We start from the raw sequence: 18,262 nt of genomic DNA on the forward strand, positions 1-18,262 counted from the left end.
TGCACTACAGTCCTGTGCTTTCACTTGCAGCTCAGTGGAGAATTAGCTGCAAGTTGCTTCATCTACTCAAAGCAGAGGTGAGAAAGCAGGAGTTGAAATCTTACCTTCATTTTGTTCTTGAAGGTATATGTGTCTCGGTTCATGCTGGTGTCTTTTTTCAGCTTACACAGTACAATACAATCCTTGAAGAGAAAAACTTGTCTCTGCTGCCCTCTGGAGGTTGTTTTAATTTCTGGAGATTCCTCCCACACTTTGAAGACTCCCTAAGATAGAAGGAGGCGAATCAGGTTAACAAAATCCACTAAAAACCACACTGGATGTGCTGGTGTTTACAAAAATATTCAAAACTCCAAGAGAGATATATATCATAATGGCAGTAAAGGTTTTCAAATGAGTTACAGCAACTGGCTGGCAGAAAAGATGGTCTTATATACCAAAAAACAGACAAAAAACAACCTTCCTATTAGATTATGTTGAAATTAAACTCCTAATGATTAAAATATTTGTATGAGTAATGCCTAACCTGAGTGTTAAAAGGCATGGCAGTCGTCTTTGCTTACCTGTCGCACAGGCTCACCCAGGGCAGTAAGAGGTGCTGGGTAGTTCTCGATGAGGGACACCTGATGCAGGTTATCAGACCTCCAGGGCAAGCAGGACACCATAGAGAAGGCGTCCTCCAACATATAGCAGCTCTGGCCGCTCTTAGCTTTGTTCTTTATTAACTCCTGACAAAAACGAAATGAAGACATAAATGCAAATAAATTAAACATGGCATCTTCTATGGCTGGAAGCATGCAGGTGGCTCATAGAAGATATATGGTGAGTATCAAAGGCAGAAGTGTTAAACTGATAAAAGCCCAATCCCAGGGCCTCTCTGTGTTGGCAGCTCGCAATGTTTACACCTCAGACTGGTACCTCGTATGCACTATGACTTTCTCGGACCAATGATAATGCAAGCTTGGCCTCTCTCTGACAATCAACTTTCTATTTAAACCCAAATTCTAATGACAACTGAAATGAGTATAACAGCAGTACAATCTTGAATGCCTGCTGCTCTTCTATGTAAATTGTCCTTCTCTTATACACCAGAAAGGGCTGCAGGATGTGTAGATACATAATCGTACACAAAATTGTGAAAAAGAAATTGCATGCTGACCTTCAGTAAAGCCTGGTAGGTTTGAATCCTCTCTATTGGTTGCTGCAGGAAAGTAAGAGCATCCATGACGGGAGCGTCAGCCGTGACAGGTTCTGCTGACTGTTGAAATATGATACACAACATTTAAAAAAAACAAAGAAATTAGTGCAGTAATGTTGATGCTCCACACATTCGATGTCACTGCTCTATTTAAATCCGTGAGACAGATGTTGCGAATACTTTGAAATATTGCTGGACAGTCTTGTCACTGATGCAGGCCTCTGCTTGTGCTTGTCCCACCATGTAGTGAAGATACTTCTCAAAGTCGTCGGTGCGCTTGATCAGATGCATTGCAACATCATCATCTGTAACACACTCTCTTAGACCAGGAAGAATGGAACTGAAAAAACATAGAGGGATGCTTGTGGTTGCACGGTTTCATAACGATGTCTTATTTATGGCCCGTTTTTCTAAACCATTTCTATAAGAATCGACTTAATGACATAAAACCATGTGTGAGCATGACGCATTTATAGTTTGAGTGTGTTTGTGTATTACCGTTCATGTAAAAACACAATGTCCTTGATGTTCCTGAAAATGATCTCTTTCTGGTTCAGGATGTTAATTGGGACGTGGTGGCTTGTGTCCAGATTATTTAGCTGGTGGGAGATGAACATTTTCATCACCTTCACAAACTCCTCTTCTCCGTCGATCAGGCCTTGGATCAGCTGACTAAAGATACAGGGAAAGGAAAGAAGACTTGTTGATTTATTAGAACACGAATTCTGATCGGACATACTGCATTATCAAGAAACAATGAACGCGAATCCAAGAACAAACCTCAGAGCTCTCCTGTACTCTTCTCCTGTAGACCCAATTCCATCAAGATCCTCTTGAGGTGCCCTAAACTGTGGGAAGGTCTCCTGTTTGAAATGACAGTCATGTATTTATCATCAAAAAGCCTTTTCATGTTTCATTCCTTGAAATATTAATATGGTATTGTCCCCAACTGAATTCATACACACCACCTTTCTCTTCTTCTCCAAATAAGCTGGACACAGCCATCCCTGTCGAGCAGGGTTGGTTTTGGTGGGTTTGGTCCTCACCAACCACCTGTCAGGATGAACAGAGTCCAGGACCTCCACAAACTGACCCTCCTTCAGAACAAAACTGTCCTTATTTCCATTAGTAGGACTGCAGTCAGCTCGAGCCACGTACATTTCAAATGTCTGAGGGAGAAAAACATGAAATACATCCAAATTTATGGCTTAGTTGATATTACTTTATCAGATTATCACTTAATCAGATTTCATATGTTTAGAAACCACATAGAATAGACCCATATATGCAGTATAGAAGGTCAAGATATATGCATGTAGAAACTACCTCTCGTCTGTCATCCTCCCCCTCTGACTCAGATCCAGATATCGTACTGGCTATGGGTGTGAGGGCACCATGGTGCTTTGGAGATGGTGCTCTCAATTTACTATCATGAGCCCCTGTGAATTGGAACAGAGCGCAGCTTTATTATACAAGCAAAGCAAGTGAAAAAAAGAGCTTGTAGAGAAATGATGTACCTCCATGACTCTTGGAAGATGATTAAATTAAATAACACAAACTGTAGAAATCTGCAAATCATGTAAACCCCATATCTAATTAAGCACACTTCAGAGACAAGCAATCATATGTGAAAACTGTAATGCTGTATGGATTTTGTGATGTTCTATGTTCCATCCTCATCTTTCATGTTTGCATCTTTTTTTATCTTGAAATCAGTTTAGTTTTTCTTCTGCTACAGTTTCACCCCAATTATCGCACCTGTTCATTTTGTGATTACTCTCAGCGGCCTCTATTTACCCTTCCAGGGTTTCTTTTACTCTTTACCAGATCCTCATTGTTGTTAGACCTCGTGCCACGTCGTGTCAAGTTTAGTTTTGTTTCTGCGTCGTTCTGCTTTGTAAATGATCAAAAGTCAAAAGACTCTGAACTGTTAAGCTGCCAAAGTGTTTCCAAACGCCTACAAGGTGTAGCTAATACTGCAGGAGAGCCTGCGGATGGCATAGATTTCACACTAAACCTTACAATCTTAAATAAATAAACCTTACTTATCATTTCAGATTCAACATTTTTCAATAACGAAATCAATTTTTCATTGAATTTAAGTCACCTTCAATCTAATTCCTCATTTTCAGCTCTTGGTGGGCTATATCTAATTTATACTACTTTAATTTAAATATAGGGCTTAAAGAAATGTCAAACTATTGAAATTTGGCTTTTAGAGTGTCCCAACTATTTTGGAAATAGGGTTGACCTTAATAAAACAAAGACGAACAAAGAAAATGATCATCACTGACCTTTGACCTTCAGGAGTTTCTTAGGAGGCTGTGGAGCAGCCACCTCTTCCTTATCATCCTTTGCAGCTAACTGGTCTTCTGGTTTTGATACTTCCCTGTTATGATATTTATAAAGAAGATTTTTTTTTTTTTTTTATCTTTATAAAGCACAAAATAGGATGTGAAAATAGACAGTAAATAAAACATATAAAATGAATTTAATGACATCATGCTACCTCAGTATGACTGGAACGGTCTCCATAGGTTCCATTATGTCCGGAGCTGTGTCATAATCAGAGGGACTTGACACTGTTGAAGGCAGAATTCAAACAATAAATCATTTGTGCTTCATTCATTCAAAATCATATGGCTTAGCAATACCATCTGTTTTGTCTTTACTCTTTAAGAGCGAACATGTCACTCACTCGAGCTGACAGCGATGGGAGAGGATTCTCTTCTTTCTCGTAGGCTCATCTGAGCGTCCTGCTCTGTCAGGTTGTAGGCCTCCCACAGAGAGACACCCACACTTTCTACGTAGTTTTCAGAATCTGAGGTGGGCGCCTGTGTTTGAGGCACATTCTGAGTCTGTGTTTTGGCCTGGGCTTCATGCTTGGGTAGAGCAAGCTGCAAAGGAGTTATGGCTGCCAGGGGTGGGTGTACAGGCTTCTGAGCTGCAGGGCAGGGTTGCTCGGTCTTTACGACTGTTATGTTTCCATTGTAGGAGGTCACACCAAACTTATTCGCCACCTCGCAAGTGTAAATTCCACCGTCACTGTTAGTCATGTTTTTGATAACAAGAGTGCATTCTCCGTTTTCTGCAGATTTAATCCTGGATCGCTGATCGTCAGTAATTTGTTGGCCATTTTTCAGCCAACGAACTGTGCTGGGTTTTCCCTCTACAATACATTTTAGAGTGAGTGTACCATGAAGGTCTGCATTCTGGTTCTTGAACGCTTCTTTAAAGACTGGCCGCATGTCCTTGCGGGTTTTGTAGCCTTTGAAGGCAGCCTGGATCTTGACCGCAGCTTCTTGCATTTGTGGCTCATCCTCATTGCTGATGTCAACTTCTGGAGGACAATAGTCAGATGCCTGTGTCTTCTGGATGAGCCTTTCTTCTGTCTGCTCATCAACAACAGCAACAGTGGGCTGGACATTATTAGCTGGTACTTCAGTCAAGGCCTCAGAGAAAGCTTCATCTTCAGAAATGTAGAGAAGAGGAATGTCTTCTGCCAGCTGTGGTATTTGTTTTTCTTCTGGTCTTCTCATTGCTTCAGCTGCCAATTTCATTTCTTGGTCCACTTCAGGTTCTTTTTGCAAGGGTTTAACTGGTTGTTTTATTGGATGCTTTGTTTTATCAATTGTTTCAGTGTCTGCTGTGACAGACCGGTTCCTTTCCAATCTCGGTATCTCTTCAGGCTCTTTTCCGATCGGCTTAATTGGCTCCCTTAAAGGCTTCTCTTCAGCTTTTCTTAATACAATATTTATTAACTGTTGTTCATCTTGATCTGTCTCTGTGTCTTGTGATATTTGTTTTTCTATTCCACCCTTCGTTCTGCTTTTAGTCCTTAAAGGTGCCTTAGGTGGAACAAATTGAGGCACTTTTTCATCAGCCTTTTCTGGCAGCTGAAGTGGCTGTTTGTCCAGTTGACTCACAGAGGATGTTACTGTCAGTAGCTTTTTCTCTCCTTGCTTCACTTTCTCTTTTTCAAAGTCTTTTTGTTTATGGTCTTCCTCAGAATCAATTAGTGCTCTCTTTATCTCTTGAGGAACGATTTCCTCAGTTTCTCTTGAAATACACTTGACTGGCTGCTTTCCCTCTGTTTTCTTTCCCTTAGATCGTACTGGTGGTTTCAAAGGCTCCTCTGCTGTCTTGTCTAACTCATCTTTATTTTCTCCAGATTTCCCAACTTGTTCAGCCTTAATTTCATTTTTCTCTCCCTTCTCTGTCAGTTCAGCCAGAGTGCTGCCCAAATCTCTGTCTGACTGACTAACTTCAAGGCCAACAACTTTTTCTAAATTCCCTCCTGGCTGTCTTGTTTCCAGGAAAATTTCATTTTCTTTATCCAAAGGTCTAGCTGGCTCTTTGGCCTTCTGTTCAACCCTATAATCCTTCCCTGCTAGTTTCGTTGGCTTGTCAACTTTCTTGTGCACCTCACTGTCTTTATCTTTATTCCCTTCCACTTTTATTATATTCTGTGCAACATCAAAGTCATTTTCCATAGAACTTGCAGGTTGGATGCCCTTTTGGACTTCATTATTTTCCTTTAGCATGGATGCCTTCAGATTAAAAACTGGCTCCACATCTTTTTCTGAATTTGTCATAGATGCCTTTCTATTAGTCCTCTTTTTGGGTTCGGGAGGAACAGATTTGGCCTCTAGAAGGCCAGCCCTTTCATTCTCTGCAGTAAGAGCTGGTTTGGAAGCAGTGTCTTTTGCTCTTGGCAATATTGCGGGAGCTTCTGCCTTTGGAGTCTGTTGTAATGCTATACAGCAGAGTGGGGGGAAAAGATCAGTGTGAGTAAAGTCAGCTTTTTTTCTATAACTTTGCCAATAAGGAATCATGATTCACAGACCTTTTACTTGCACAGCTGCAGTGGTCTCTGCACTTCCAGCATGACAAGAGTAGTTACCACTGTCCTCAGACTTGAGCTCCTTTATGGTGAGCTGCAGAAAGCAGCCATCCTGTTTCATCTCATACTTCCTGCCGGCCTTCAAAGGCAGCTTGTTCTTTTTCCACTGTACAGACAATCCAGTTTTGGACAACTCACAGTATATGGAGGCTGTACCGTCAACTTCACCCTCTATATTTTGTAATTCTTTACTGAAGAAAGGAATGAGCTCTAGGTAGGTGGAACAGAGCAGACCAAAACATATACAGTGTTTTACAAGTGATCAAATGTATTTTCAAGGTTTTGATTTAGCTTGTGTTCATGAATTATTATCCCTCATGTTCAATTCGTAGTAAATGTCAAATAAAGACATGCCTACCAATTCATTTAGTAAAGAGTATTCAAACTTTTATTGTACATGTTTCAAAATCTAAAGTACAAGGACACTTCTGTGTCACAGACAGATTGAGTGATAAAATATCCCATCCATCCAGCACATGTACTTACCTTTCACTGCCACATTTGCAGTGGTTTCTACTTTCCCTGCCTGACATGTGTAGCTGCCACTGTCCTCTGGTTTGAGGTCCTTGATGTTGAGCTGCAGGAGACTGCCATCCTGTTTGATCTCTATCTTCCTGCTGACTCTTACAGGCAGTCTGTTTTTCTTCCACTGCACTGCCACTCCAGGCTTAGACACTTCGCAGCAAAGGGAGGTTGCACCACCTTCCTCAGCTTCCACATTTTGTAATTCTTTTATGAAGAATGCTGGGAGCTCTGTGATACAATGTTATAAAAAGAAGGAAAATCTTTTGCATGTCCTTGTTGTGATATGAATGCCCTTAAAGGACAAGACCGTTTTTTTTACATTGGGCCCTTGATTTCACATTATAACATGATGTTCTACTCACCCCTGCTTGTTGTTGGTAATTTGGAGCTGTTCCGAAGATATTCGAGAGGCGTCTGGCTGCTCTTTTGAGATATTCGGCCATGAAACGGTTTCCTATGGGCAACGTTATACAGTCACAAACTATGCTGTTTATAATTTATTAATTATTGTACACTAGCACTGATAACGTGGAGGTGCGTCGCTTACTTAAAAAAATCCGGGTTACTGTAATTTTGAATTTTTGTCGTAAAGTCTGTGTGTGTTTGTCTGTGGGCTGTCTGTGGTAGTAGCACGATGATGACGTCAGTAACACCCACTTTACGACAAAAATTCAAAATTACAGTAACCCGGATTTTTTTAAGTAAGCGACGCACCTCCACGTTATCAGTGCTAGTGTACAGTAATTAATAAATTATAAACAGCATAGTTTGTGACTGTATAACGTTGCCCATAGGAAACCGTTTCATGGCCGAATATCTCAAGAGAGCAGCCAGACGCCTCTCGAATATCTTCGGAACAGCCCCAAATTACCAACAACAAGCAGGGGTGAGTAGAACATCATGTTATAATGTGAAATCAAGGGCCCAATGTCGAAAAAACGGTCTTGTCCTTTAAGACCAGATGCATACCACTACCCAGACAGGGTTATATTCTAACAAAATTGTCTTGACAAATGTGTTTAGACACAAGAAATGGAAAGAAAATTGGGTGTTGCAAAATACAGAGAGCTTCAGAGAATTTAAACAACTGCAAAAGGTATGTCGTGGGCAATTACATTCCCGTTCGTTAACTGAGAACATAATGGCATTTTGACATTAGACATCCAGCTTTCCGAATTCACATACCTTTCACTGATACAGTTGCAGTGGTCTCAGCACTTCCTGCTTGACATGTGTAGCTTCCACTATCCTCAGACTTGAGATCCTTGATGTGAAGCTGGATGAGGCTGCCTTCCTGCTTCATTTCGTACTTCCTGTTGGCTCTCAGTGGCATCTTGTTTTTCTTCCACTGTACTGACACTCCAAGTTTAGACACTTCACAACACAGAGATGTGGCGTGTCCCTCCTCAGCCTCCATGCTTGCTAACTCTTTCTTGAAGAATGGAGGGAGCTCTGGGAAAATGTGCAAAGAATAATATATATTGAATTGGGTTTACACATCAAAATAAGCAAACATTATAACTACCAGTTCATTGGACAATAAAGTTTATCAAGTTATGATACTGCAGTGTTCAAACAGAGCCACATTTAACCAGTTTCACACACCTTTCACCATCACAGTTGCAGAAGTCTCTGCAGCTCCTGCTTGACACACGTAGCTGCCACTGTCCTCAAGTGTGAGATCTTTAATGTGGAGCTGGAGAAAGCAGCCATCGTGCTTCATCTCATACTTCCTATTTGCTCTCAGCAGCAGCCTGTTCTTCTTCCATTGTACTGTTAGCCCAGGCTTAGATACCTCACAGCACAGGGAGGCCGTACCTCCCTCCTCAACAGCCAAACTTTTCAACTCTTCTTTGAAAAATGGTGGGAGTTCTGGGGAAATTGAAAAGGATTGCAGAAACATAATCACTGAGCATTAGCATAATATGACCATATAGTTCCATTCGGTTAAAGTGAATACTGTAAAACACTTTTCCATGATTTAGAGCCTAAGTATGCTGCAAATTTTACAATGCAGTTTTCCAAGTTCACAAACCCTTCACTGATACAGTTGCAGAGGTCTCTGCGCCTCCTGCTTGACAAGTGTAGCTGCCACTGTCCTCAGGTTTGAGCTCCTTGATGATGAGCTGCAGGAAGCAGCCGTCCTGCTTCATCTCATACTTCCTGTTGGGTCTCAGTGGCAGTTTGTTCTTCTTCCACTGCACAGTCACATCAGGTTTGGATACATCACAGCAAAGTAAGGCTGTGCCTCCTTCTTCAGCCTTCACGTTCTGCAGATCTTTTTTGAAATATGGTGGGAGCTCTGGGAAAGATAAGGTCAGATTGTAATGAGTTGCAAATCCTAAGTACAACTGAAATTATGTCAAAGTCAGAGACATGATGATGTGTTTTTGGAGTCTGTTTATTTGGCAGATAAGTGGTATTTGCTCTATATCAAAATATAATGTTTATATTATCACAATAAAGCATTGGAAAAAAATACTGAAAATAAAGTTCTCAGAAAGTGCAGTTTTAATGAATTTTCCATGCAAATATCCAAATAGGCATACCTTTCACTGAGACAGTTGCAGTGGTGTCTGTGCAACCTGCTTGGCATGTGTAGCTGCCACTGTCCTCTGGTTTGAGCTCATTTATGTGGAGCTGGATGAGGCAGCCATCTTGCTTGATTTCATATTTCCTGCTCGCTCTTAGAGGTAGTCTGCCCTTTTTCCACTGCACCGATACACCAGGCTTAGACAGCTCACACTGTAGGGAGGCAGCACCTCCCTCCTCAGCCTCTACACTTCTTAATTCTTTCTTAAAGAATGGGGGGAGTTCTGGGGAAAGGATGGGAGGGCAAAATAGATTCATTTTCTCTGGCTACGAGTTTACCAACACATAAAGTTTTGAAATTCTAACATCCAAATATCTGCTTTACACACCTTTGACTGATACGGTTGCAGTGGTCTCTGCATTTCCTGCTTGACATGAGTAGCTGCCACTGTCCTCAAGCTTGAGCTCCTTGATGTAAAGCTGGAGGAAGCAGCCATCTTGTCTCATCTCATACTTCCGGCTACCTCTTAGTGGCAGCCTGTCCTTTTTCCACTGAATCGGCACCCCGAGCTTAGAGAGTTCACAGTAGAGGGAGGCTGATCCACCCTCCTCAGCTTCCACACTCTGAAGTTCCTCCTGGAAGAATGGAGGAAGCTCTGAGGAAAAATAGGAAAAGGACAGAATTAGGAGCATTTAGTGTATTAAGAAAACTTTGGTGCAGTTTTACATGTTTAACAATCAGTCAATCAATGAGTTCAGATAAGATGGACGGCATTAAAGTCAGCCATGTCTACTTTCTGGAAATTAGAGATTAAATTATTTACCTGTTACAGTAAGTTTGACATTACTCTGCACATCTCCTGTATCACAAGAGTATGTGCCAGTATCCTGGGGCTCCACATCATGGATAAGCAGCAGGTTGACTTTTCCCTCCTTACGCATCTCATATTTATCACCATTACAAAGGGGAATATGGTTGCGTCTCCAAGTAACCATGGTAGTGAAGTCAGAAGTGGTGCAACATAATGTAGCTGTCTGTCCTTCCATCATCACAGTGTCTTTGGGCTTCTCCTCAAATAAAACTGGAATTTAAAAATGTATCCCGTTTTGGGATGATTTAGTGATGATAAACAACTTTAAACAACAGTCATGTTGATAAAAAAAAAAAGGATTTCACCCTACTCACCTTTGGGCTTTTGAACAACTAGCAGGTGTGCAGAGGTCCTCTCATCCCCGACCACAAAAGCGACAGTACCTGTCTCCTCAGGTGTTGTCATGGTGAGGACCAGGCGGTGCTGGCGACCATGGCATGTCATCTGGTTCATCTCATTCTTCTGCAAAGGGCTGGAGTCAAGCCACCAGGTACCCTCGCTCACGTCTGCGTGGCTCAGCTCACAGACGAACTCAGCATCCTCTCCCGCTGTTACCGTTATGTCTCGCAACTCCCTAACAATTCTAACACGCTCTATGGGGGAAAAAGGAGCTAGATACATATGGCTTTTTGGAGAATGACATTTGGTGTATACATAAGAATTTAAATGTGAAAGGTTACTTTTACCTTTCTTGTGATTTAAATAAATTGTCCCAAAATATGAATGAAAATTGGATGAAACGTTATCGTAGTATCCACCTACCCCTCACAATCAGCTTGGCAGTTGTCTTCTTCCCCCTACTGATACAGCAGTACTCTCCAGCATCCTCAAGGTGTAATTTATTTATTTCCAGACTGTGCAAAGGGCCTTTTTTCTTTACAATGTAACGCCCTCCTTCTTCCACCACTGTGTTGTCTTTCTTCCAAGTTACAGGAACATTGGCACTGGAAACTTCGCAACACAGTAGCACAGGTTTCCCCTCCATTACCGCTTGGTTCCCTAGTTCCTTCTCAAAGAATACAGAAGCTGCCGCTGGTTAGAGAGAAAAAGGAAAAAACATGTGACTAAAGGTAATTCACACCCAATGTAGGACACATATATGTACTGTATGTCTCTTGTATATGCAAAGAACATGTAAAGACACACTTCACTGGTTTTTATGTAATCTTGGGTTAAAAGTAAACAGATTCACTGGAACTTAAAGTCAATGGGTGTTGGCTTAGGTTGGGAATTGCATCTTAGAGCATTATTATGGGTTATGTATTTTAATTTGAATGCATGGAAGCAACCATGTTGTGTAAGAAACAGAAACTGGGAGAATTTCTGGTACCTCTCACATTCACTTCAGCTGTCGTCTTCTGACCCCCAAAGATGCAGCTATATTCTCCAACATCTTCTGGCTGGATGTTTCGAATGGTCATTTCAGCTATCTTTCCCTTCAGTGTCATCTGGTATCTTCCCCCATGATAGACCTGGTCCTCCCCCTTCCACCACTGCACAGGCACCCCAGCCCTTGACAGTTCACAGCGCAGGCACACATTACCTCCTTCAGGAGCCTCCTGGTTCTTCAGGCCCATTTTAAAGGACAGGGGAATTGCTGTGGGTGTGGGGTGGAAAATCAAAGTTTGCAAGGGCAGACGCAAGTATCCCTTTTTTTCTTCTAGTGTTTATCTTATTGTTTTCCAGTGAGGTTGTGTGTTGTACTAATGAACAGTCAGTGCCTTACTGTGGTCAGAGCGCTCTCAGTTTGAGGAAGGAGAAAGGATATATGTGAGATATTTCAATTAAATTGCTGCACTCATAATGGTTCATAATGGTTCAAACAAATGCTGCATTGAATATTTTTACACTTCTTAACTTTTATATCAGTTACAAAAAGTCAGGGTAAACTAGTTCAGGTAGTGAAACGAAATAGCTTTGTTGCAGGTACATTTTGTGGTTGAGAAGATTTGGTGGAAAAGTAATTAACGGATACAAAAATTACACGGTAAAATCCGCTGAAATTTTTGAGGTTTGATTAGATTGAGAAACGTTTCCTCCTCTGCTGGCCCTCTTATGAGCAGCAGTTAGGTTAAACTGAAAATGTAATGTCAGGCCTTAATTTCTGTCTAGTTTTAAAAATGCAAAGGCACACGAGCATTTTCACATTTAAAATCTTCCCTTACGTGTAATTGTGACATTAGCTGTGGTCTTGACATCTCCGTAGATACAGCTGTAGAGTCCACTATCCTCCAGTTGAGTGTTTTTAATGGTCAGTTCCATGGTGCTGTTTCGATTTTTAATCTGGTACTTGAAATCATTTTTCAGGAACTCCTTTCCTTTCCTCCATTCCACAGGAAGGCCAGGCTTAGACAGCTCGCAGCTCAGCGACACGTTGTTCTCCTCCTCCACCTGCTGGTTCCTCAGCTTCGTCTTGAACATCACTGGTGGAGCTGCAGGGTGAAGGACCAAGGAGCAGTAATCTATTCTCTTCTACTGTTTAAAAAAATCTTTTTTTTTCTCTGTCAGTCTGACACAATATCCATTTCATAAGAAGTAAAAAAGTTTAACTAATTATAAACTAACTGTTTGAACTAAAGTTTTATACATTCTGACCTTTGACAGTGAGCTCTGCAGTTGATTGGCTGTCTTCAGTCTTGCAGGTATATTTTCCAGCATCACTCTCCTCCACATTGTTGATGATCAGTTTGGCGACATGTCCCTCCTGTTTCATCTCATACTTGTAACCAGGCTTCAGGATGACTCGTCCTCTCCTCCAGTCCACAGTAGCTCCAGGTTTGGAGAGCTCACAGCAGAAAACTCCACTATCCCCTTCCTTCACCTCCAAATTACCAACATCCTGCTTAAATGTTACAGGAAGTGCTGAGGAAAAAAAAAAAGTACAAATACTTACAAGATTGATCTTTTTAGTCTGAATCACTGAGGTTAAGACACAGAATTAACACCCGAATAATGTCTATATATATAATGGCAGTGAGGCATACCTCTTACTCTGATCTCGGCTGAAGTCACAACAGTTCCAGCAAAACAGCTATACTCCCCAGCATCTGTGAGAGTTAAATTTTTAGCCAACATCTCAGCCACCCGACCCTCTTGTTTTATTTGATATTTTTGTCCCTCCTTAAGCAGTTGTCCATCTCTCCTCCACTCCACTGGCACTCCAGGTTTAGAAAGCTCACAGCGTAATGTCACATAACCCTCCTCCACGGCTTCCTGGTTCTTCAGCTTCTGCTTGAAAGTTACTGGGATTGCTGAGGAGTGAGAGCCAGTAAAATTACAAAATACTGAAAAAGGAAAATTGTATTTTTCTTTTTACATTTGCAGTGTGCCTCACCAGTAATGATGACAGTCGCTGTAGTTTTTATGTCGTCACAAACACAGCTGTATGTCCCACTGTCCTCAGGGAGACTTTTCCTGATGAGAAGCTCGAATGTGGAGCCACTCTGCTTCATCTGGTATTTCTCTCCACTGGTGAGCACATTGTCTCCCTTGTTCCACTGCACTGGGACCCCGAGTTTGGACAGCTCACAGCAGAGTGTCACTCCATTGCCTTCCTGCACCTGAATATTCTTCAGTTCATGGAGAAATTTGATGGGTCGTTCTAGAGAAAAACACAAATTGTAGATATTTATCTGTTGGAACATTTTAGGTTTCTGCACCAAGAGTTTCTTTGGCATGTCCGGTGGGATCGCAGTGACCCTGGGAAAGAAAAAATGTGTACAAATGCGGATCTATGTGCTTTTTAAGGCAAGTGAAGAAATATCTGTGCTTGATTTACTTATTGGGAAGCCTTTATTGCAACATTAAAGTACCAAGTAGCTTAAGTCATAAATCTCCAGCATCTGTTCCTCTTATCTTATGTTAGGTCTTTGTGTGTCCTGACCAGTGCTGTCTGTGTGGATTCAAAATAGTTCAGTACAATGCGAGAATGTATTGCTGCTGTTTGTCTCATCTTTCTTCTCAATGTGACTTTCTTTGCTGTAAATGCAACTCTTCTCTGGGCTGTGTGTCCACACTGCTGTTTGCATTTGTCAAACATTTGAGACTCTGAAGCTTCTCAGTGTGTCAGGATTCTGCTGCAACTTTGGTTATGATCACAGGGAAAAAACACACTAAGTCACTGAGTGTACGGTCACACATGACTGAATGGCTCCATATAGCTGCAGATCCACTCATATCATGAGAAAAAAGACAGATTAAATGAAGCCACATATTCACACGTGTGTTACAGCGAGGCAAAAGACAGCAGTGAAACAACAACAGAGACTCGTGCACTGAGCGGAACTAAAACAAGTGCATGCAGATAATACAAGTCTTTGGTTTGACCACGTTAGCACACAGATAATAATGTGTTGCTAAATATTTATGTTAGATAAACCTTGTTCCAAGACGATGGGATTAGTTGTTCATGTTTGTTAAATGAAAAAAACTGGGCTGATTCAATTGATGATTTTGATAATGTCACTGATGAACTGCAATTCAAATGTGGAAATGCTGAAAAACAAATGCAGTCGGCTGTTTGTTTGACTGTCTTCTACAATATACAGAACACCATATGAATATGTTAATATGATTACCTTGATTAAATCTTGATTTTCTTTGAGCAGTCTCAAAAGGACTGAAAAGGCAAAATACAACAAAAGCAGCACTCACCATTCACAGACACCTTTGCTGTTGTCCTCTCTTCTCCGCATATACAAGTATAATCACCAGTGTCCTCCACACCGAGGTCAGCGATCTTCATCTCCACCAGCAGGTCTTTCTTCCACATCTGGTACTTGTCTCCATTCCTCAGCAGCTCTCCTCCTCTCCTCCACTCCACTGAGGGAGCGGGCTTGTTGAGCTCGCAGCGAAGAACCACACTGTTGCCCTCGGTTACCTCCTGGTTAACTAATGGTAGCTTGAAACTAGGCGGTAAAGCTGTCAGCAACCGAGAACCAAACAGAAAGGATTTTTTGATTGATTTTTTTAAGGCACAGCTTCTGTAAGGGTAAAATCTCTGGCCAAAATGACAGTGAATGAAGAATGATTTAAGTGATAGTGAAGTTTGTGCTCACAAGAGGTGCCATGCTATCTATTCATAATGCAATTATAATAGATTACATGATAATCCATTATAATTCAAATTGTCTTGTTAAGACAAGCCAAAACACGAGAACAATATGATTTGGCTTTGACTAGTTGACATGTAATCATATTTACATGAAGAAATCTAAAAGGTACTATAGCTATTGTTCAGGTTGTAGTTGTGGGAGCTTCTGCCTGAACAACCAAGACTTCAGGAGTAATGTGCAGCACACAATGTACTGTGACATCAAGCCATGAACGGGATGACAAAGTGGGTGTTTTATGATTCTACATAATGGAGCTCACACAGTGAGACCGGGTCGATTCTATCTTTTTTTTTGTTTTTTAGGCTGACCTCTTTGACGTCTGCGCCTAGGAGATTCTGTTGGATACATGGCACACAACCATTTTCAAAACAGAAATAAGAAACATACTTTACAAAAGCATAAACAAGATAAAGTGTGTGTGGAAATTTTTGGATGTTGTGGGTACAACATTTTTGTTTCACCTTGGACAGTGAGCTCTGCAGTTGATTGGCTGTCTTTGGTCTTGCAAGTGTATTGGCCTGCATCGCTCTCCTCCACATTGTTGATGGTCAGTTTTGTGACACATCCCTCCTGTTTCATCTCATATTTCTCTCCAGGCTTCAGGATGACTCGTCCTCTCCTCCAGTCCACAGGAGCCCCAGGCTTGGAGAGCTCACAGCAGAAAACTCCACTGTCCCCTTCCCTAACCACCAGGCGCCGGATCTCCCGTTTAAAGGTGACAGGAAGTGCTGTTTTAGGTGGATCAGAAAAAAAAACTCATTTGGTGATTGTATTTATTTGTCTTTTTCAGTGACGAGCAAAGACTCAGATCTCTATGCTCCTCCTTTCCTTTAGGCCACAAGAACCTCACAATTAGTATCAAAGTTGCGGGATTTTGAATAAGAAATCTAATTAAGTATTTATTTCTTCATCAATCACTGACCAGGTTCGTAACCTCGGAGTGTTGATAGACTCAGATCTGACTTTCAGCAGCCACATCAAAGCTGTCACCAAGGCAGCTTTTTACCACCTCAGAAACATCAACAGAATTAAAGGTTTCCTCTCCCAAAAAGACCAGGAGAAACTCATCCATGCATTCATCTCCAGTAGACTCGATTACTGTAACGCTCTCTTAACTGGACTTCCCAAAAAGAGCATTAAACATCTGCAGCTCATCCAGAACGCTGCTGCTAGAGTTTTAACCCGGACTAAGAGATCTGAACACATCACACCAGTTTTAATATCTTTACACTGGCTTCCAGTCAGTCACAGAATAGATTTTAAAAGCCTGCTGATGGTTTACAAATCCCAGAACGGTTTAGGCCCAAAATACATCTGTGATATGTTCAGAGAATATAAAGCCAGCAGAGCTCTTAGATCCAAGGACTCAGGTCAGCTGGTTCAGTCCAGAGTCCAGACTAAACATGGAGAAGCAGCATTTAGCTGTTATGCTGCTAACAAGTGGAACAAACTGCCAGTGGAGATTAAACTTTCAGCAAATGTAGACATTTTTAAATCCAGGTTAAAGACATTTCTGTTCTCATGTGTCTATGCATGAAATATCTTTTAACTTATCTAGACTGTTGCCTGTTTTTAAATTCATTTAAATGATTTTATTTGTTTCTTTTTATATTCTTTTATGTATTTTTAATGCTTCTTGCACTCCCTGCTGCAATGCTTTTATTTTATGTAAAGCACTTTGAACTGTTTGTACATGAAATGTGCTATATAAATAAATTTGATTTGATTTGATCAATCTTATAGCTTACGTTTCACTTTGACTTCAGCACTGGTTTTCTCATCTCCTGTGATGCAGCTGTACTTCCCTGCATCTTCTGGTTGTACATTGAAAATGGTCATCGAAGCCTTTTTTCCTTCGAGCTTTATCCGGTACTTTCCTCGAGATACCTCCTCAGACAGCACCTGACCCTCTTTCTGCCACTCAACTGGGACTCCCTTCTTTGACAGCTCACAATATAACGTCACGCTGTTCCCCTCCTCAGCTTCCAGGCTCTTTAGGCTCACTTTGAATGTGGCAGGGACCGCTGTGGAAACAAACACAGAAATTCTCAGTACAACTAAAGCCAGACAAAGGAGAGAAAATCAAATTCTCTAAAACGAGGGAATTCAAATTTACATGTGAGAGAACAGCCTCGCCATGCATATCCCTCACAACAAAGCACAAACTTACATACCAATAATTTTTACAGTGGCTTTTGTTTTCTGCTCTCGACACACACAGGTGTAGATGCCACTGTCCTCCGGCACAGCATCTCTTATGGACAACTCCAGAGTTGAGTCCCTCTGTTTCATCTGGTACTTCTCCCCATTCTCTAGCAGCTCTCCTCCAAGCCTCCACTCCACTGGGACACCAGGTTTGGAAATCTCACAATGCAGTGTGATGTTGTGTCCTTCCTCAACTTGAAGATTCTTCAGCTTTTGCTTGAAGGTGATAGGAAGAACTGAAAGGTACAGTAAAAGTAAGGTGATGAATTTATAGAGATCAATAAAAATGACCCTGGAAAACATTACTGCAATGCAAAGCGCTCGTGCCTCTATTTGTGCTTTGTTTTGCTACTTTGTTCAATGCCATTTACTCCATCCTGTGTTATGTCTTCATGTGAGTAAAAGTGTCTTTTGTATATAAAGTTATTTAAGTGCTCGAATGGGATAAAGCCAAATTAAGTTGTTTTTCGAAATTGCTCTTTTATACATCTTGACATGTTATTTCATTCCGGTACCTTTTAGGACACATATGACTCCTCTTTCCTGTCAGATAAACAGAAGTAAAACACTGTCCCTAAGCAGCATTACCATTCACAGTTAGAGTTGCAGTGGTCTCGATGTCTCCACAGATGCATGTGTAGATGTTGCTGTCCTCAGGTGTCACACCAAAGATCCTCAGTTCAATAAGCACGTCTCTCTGCCGCACATGATACTTCTCTCCATTCCTGATGAGTTCATCGCCCCCTTTTCTCCACTCTACAGTGGGACCCTGTTTGGACAGCTCACAGCGTAACGTTGCTGTGTTGCCCTCCTCAATCGACACATTCCTTAGCTTCTGCTTAAAGGTGACTGGTAGAGCTGAGACGTCGTTTATAATAGATAAAATAGATAATCACAATCAGTTTCGAAGTCTGGT

The 18,262-nt window shown here is 41.4% G+C and overlaps 1 protein-coding gene across 5 annotated transcripts in view; it reads right to left on the minus strand.

Annotated features, from left to right (window-relative positions):
* obscna (obscurin, cytoskeletal calmodulin and titin-interacting RhoGEF a) overlaps positions 1-18,262 on the minus strand; it is a 42,390-nt gene that overhangs the window by 15,063 nt on the left and 9,065 nt on the right. For 4 of the 5 annotated variants that reach the window (XM_075485400.1, XM_075485402.1, XM_075485399.1 and 1 more), the window contains 31 exons: positions 17,935-18,204; positions 17,316-17,582; positions 16,890-17,165; positions 15,603-15,869; positions 14,681-14,947; positions 13,362-13,628; positions 13,012-13,278; positions 12,623-12,889; positions 12,193-12,459; positions 11,358-11,624; positions 10,790-11,059; positions 10,342-10,620; positions 9,980-10,237; positions 9,545-9,811; positions 9,173-9,439; positions 8,659-8,925; positions 8,229-8,495; positions 7,809-8,075; positions 6,585-6,851; positions 6,042-6,308; positions 3,894-5,951; positions 3,705-3,777; positions 3,490-3,584; positions 2,522-2,634; positions 2,161-2,364; positions 1,976-2,058; positions 1,694-1,867; positions 1,376-1,535; positions 1,157-1,255; positions 561-725; positions 105-263 (listed from right to left, as the gene is read on the minus strand). In XM_075485400.1, the coding sequence (XP_075341515.1) occupies positions 105-263; positions 561-725; positions 1,157-1,255; positions 1,376-1,535; positions 1,694-1,867; positions 1,976-2,058; positions 2,161-2,364; positions 2,522-2,634; positions 3,490-3,584; positions 3,705-3,777; positions 3,894-5,951; positions 6,042-6,308; positions 6,585-6,851; positions 7,809-8,075; positions 8,229-8,495; positions 8,659-8,925; positions 9,173-9,439; positions 9,545-9,811; positions 9,980-10,237; positions 10,342-10,620; positions 10,790-11,059; positions 11,358-11,624; positions 12,193-12,459; positions 12,623-12,889; positions 13,012-13,278; positions 13,362-13,628; positions 14,681-14,947; positions 15,603-15,869; positions 16,890-17,165; positions 17,316-17,582; positions 17,935-18,204 (8,741 nt within the window). The remainder of the gene's footprint in view (positions 1-104; positions 264-560; positions 726-1,156; positions 1,256-1,375; positions 1,536-1,693; positions 1,868-1,975; positions 2,059-2,160; positions 2,365-2,521; positions 2,635-3,489; positions 3,585-3,704; positions 3,778-3,893; positions 5,952-6,041; positions 6,309-6,584; positions 6,852-7,808; positions 8,076-8,228; positions 8,496-8,658; positions 8,926-9,172; positions 9,440-9,544; positions 9,812-9,979; positions 10,238-10,341; positions 10,621-10,789; positions 11,060-11,357; positions 11,625-12,192; positions 12,460-12,622; positions 12,890-13,011; positions 13,279-13,361; positions 13,629-14,680; positions 14,948-15,602; positions 15,870-16,889; positions 17,166-17,315; positions 17,583-17,934; positions 18,205-18,262) is intronic. The other variant, XM_075485401.1, reaches the window with a different exon arrangement.

The sequence above is a fragment of the Odontesthes bonariensis genome, chromosome 15 (assembly GCF_027942865.1).
Source record: "Odontesthes bonariensis isolate fOdoBon6 chromosome 15, fOdoBon6.hap1, whole genome shotgun sequence".
Taxonomy (NCBI): Eukaryota; Metazoa; Chordata; class Actinopteri; order Atheriniformes; family Atherinopsidae; genus Odontesthes; species Odontesthes bonariensis.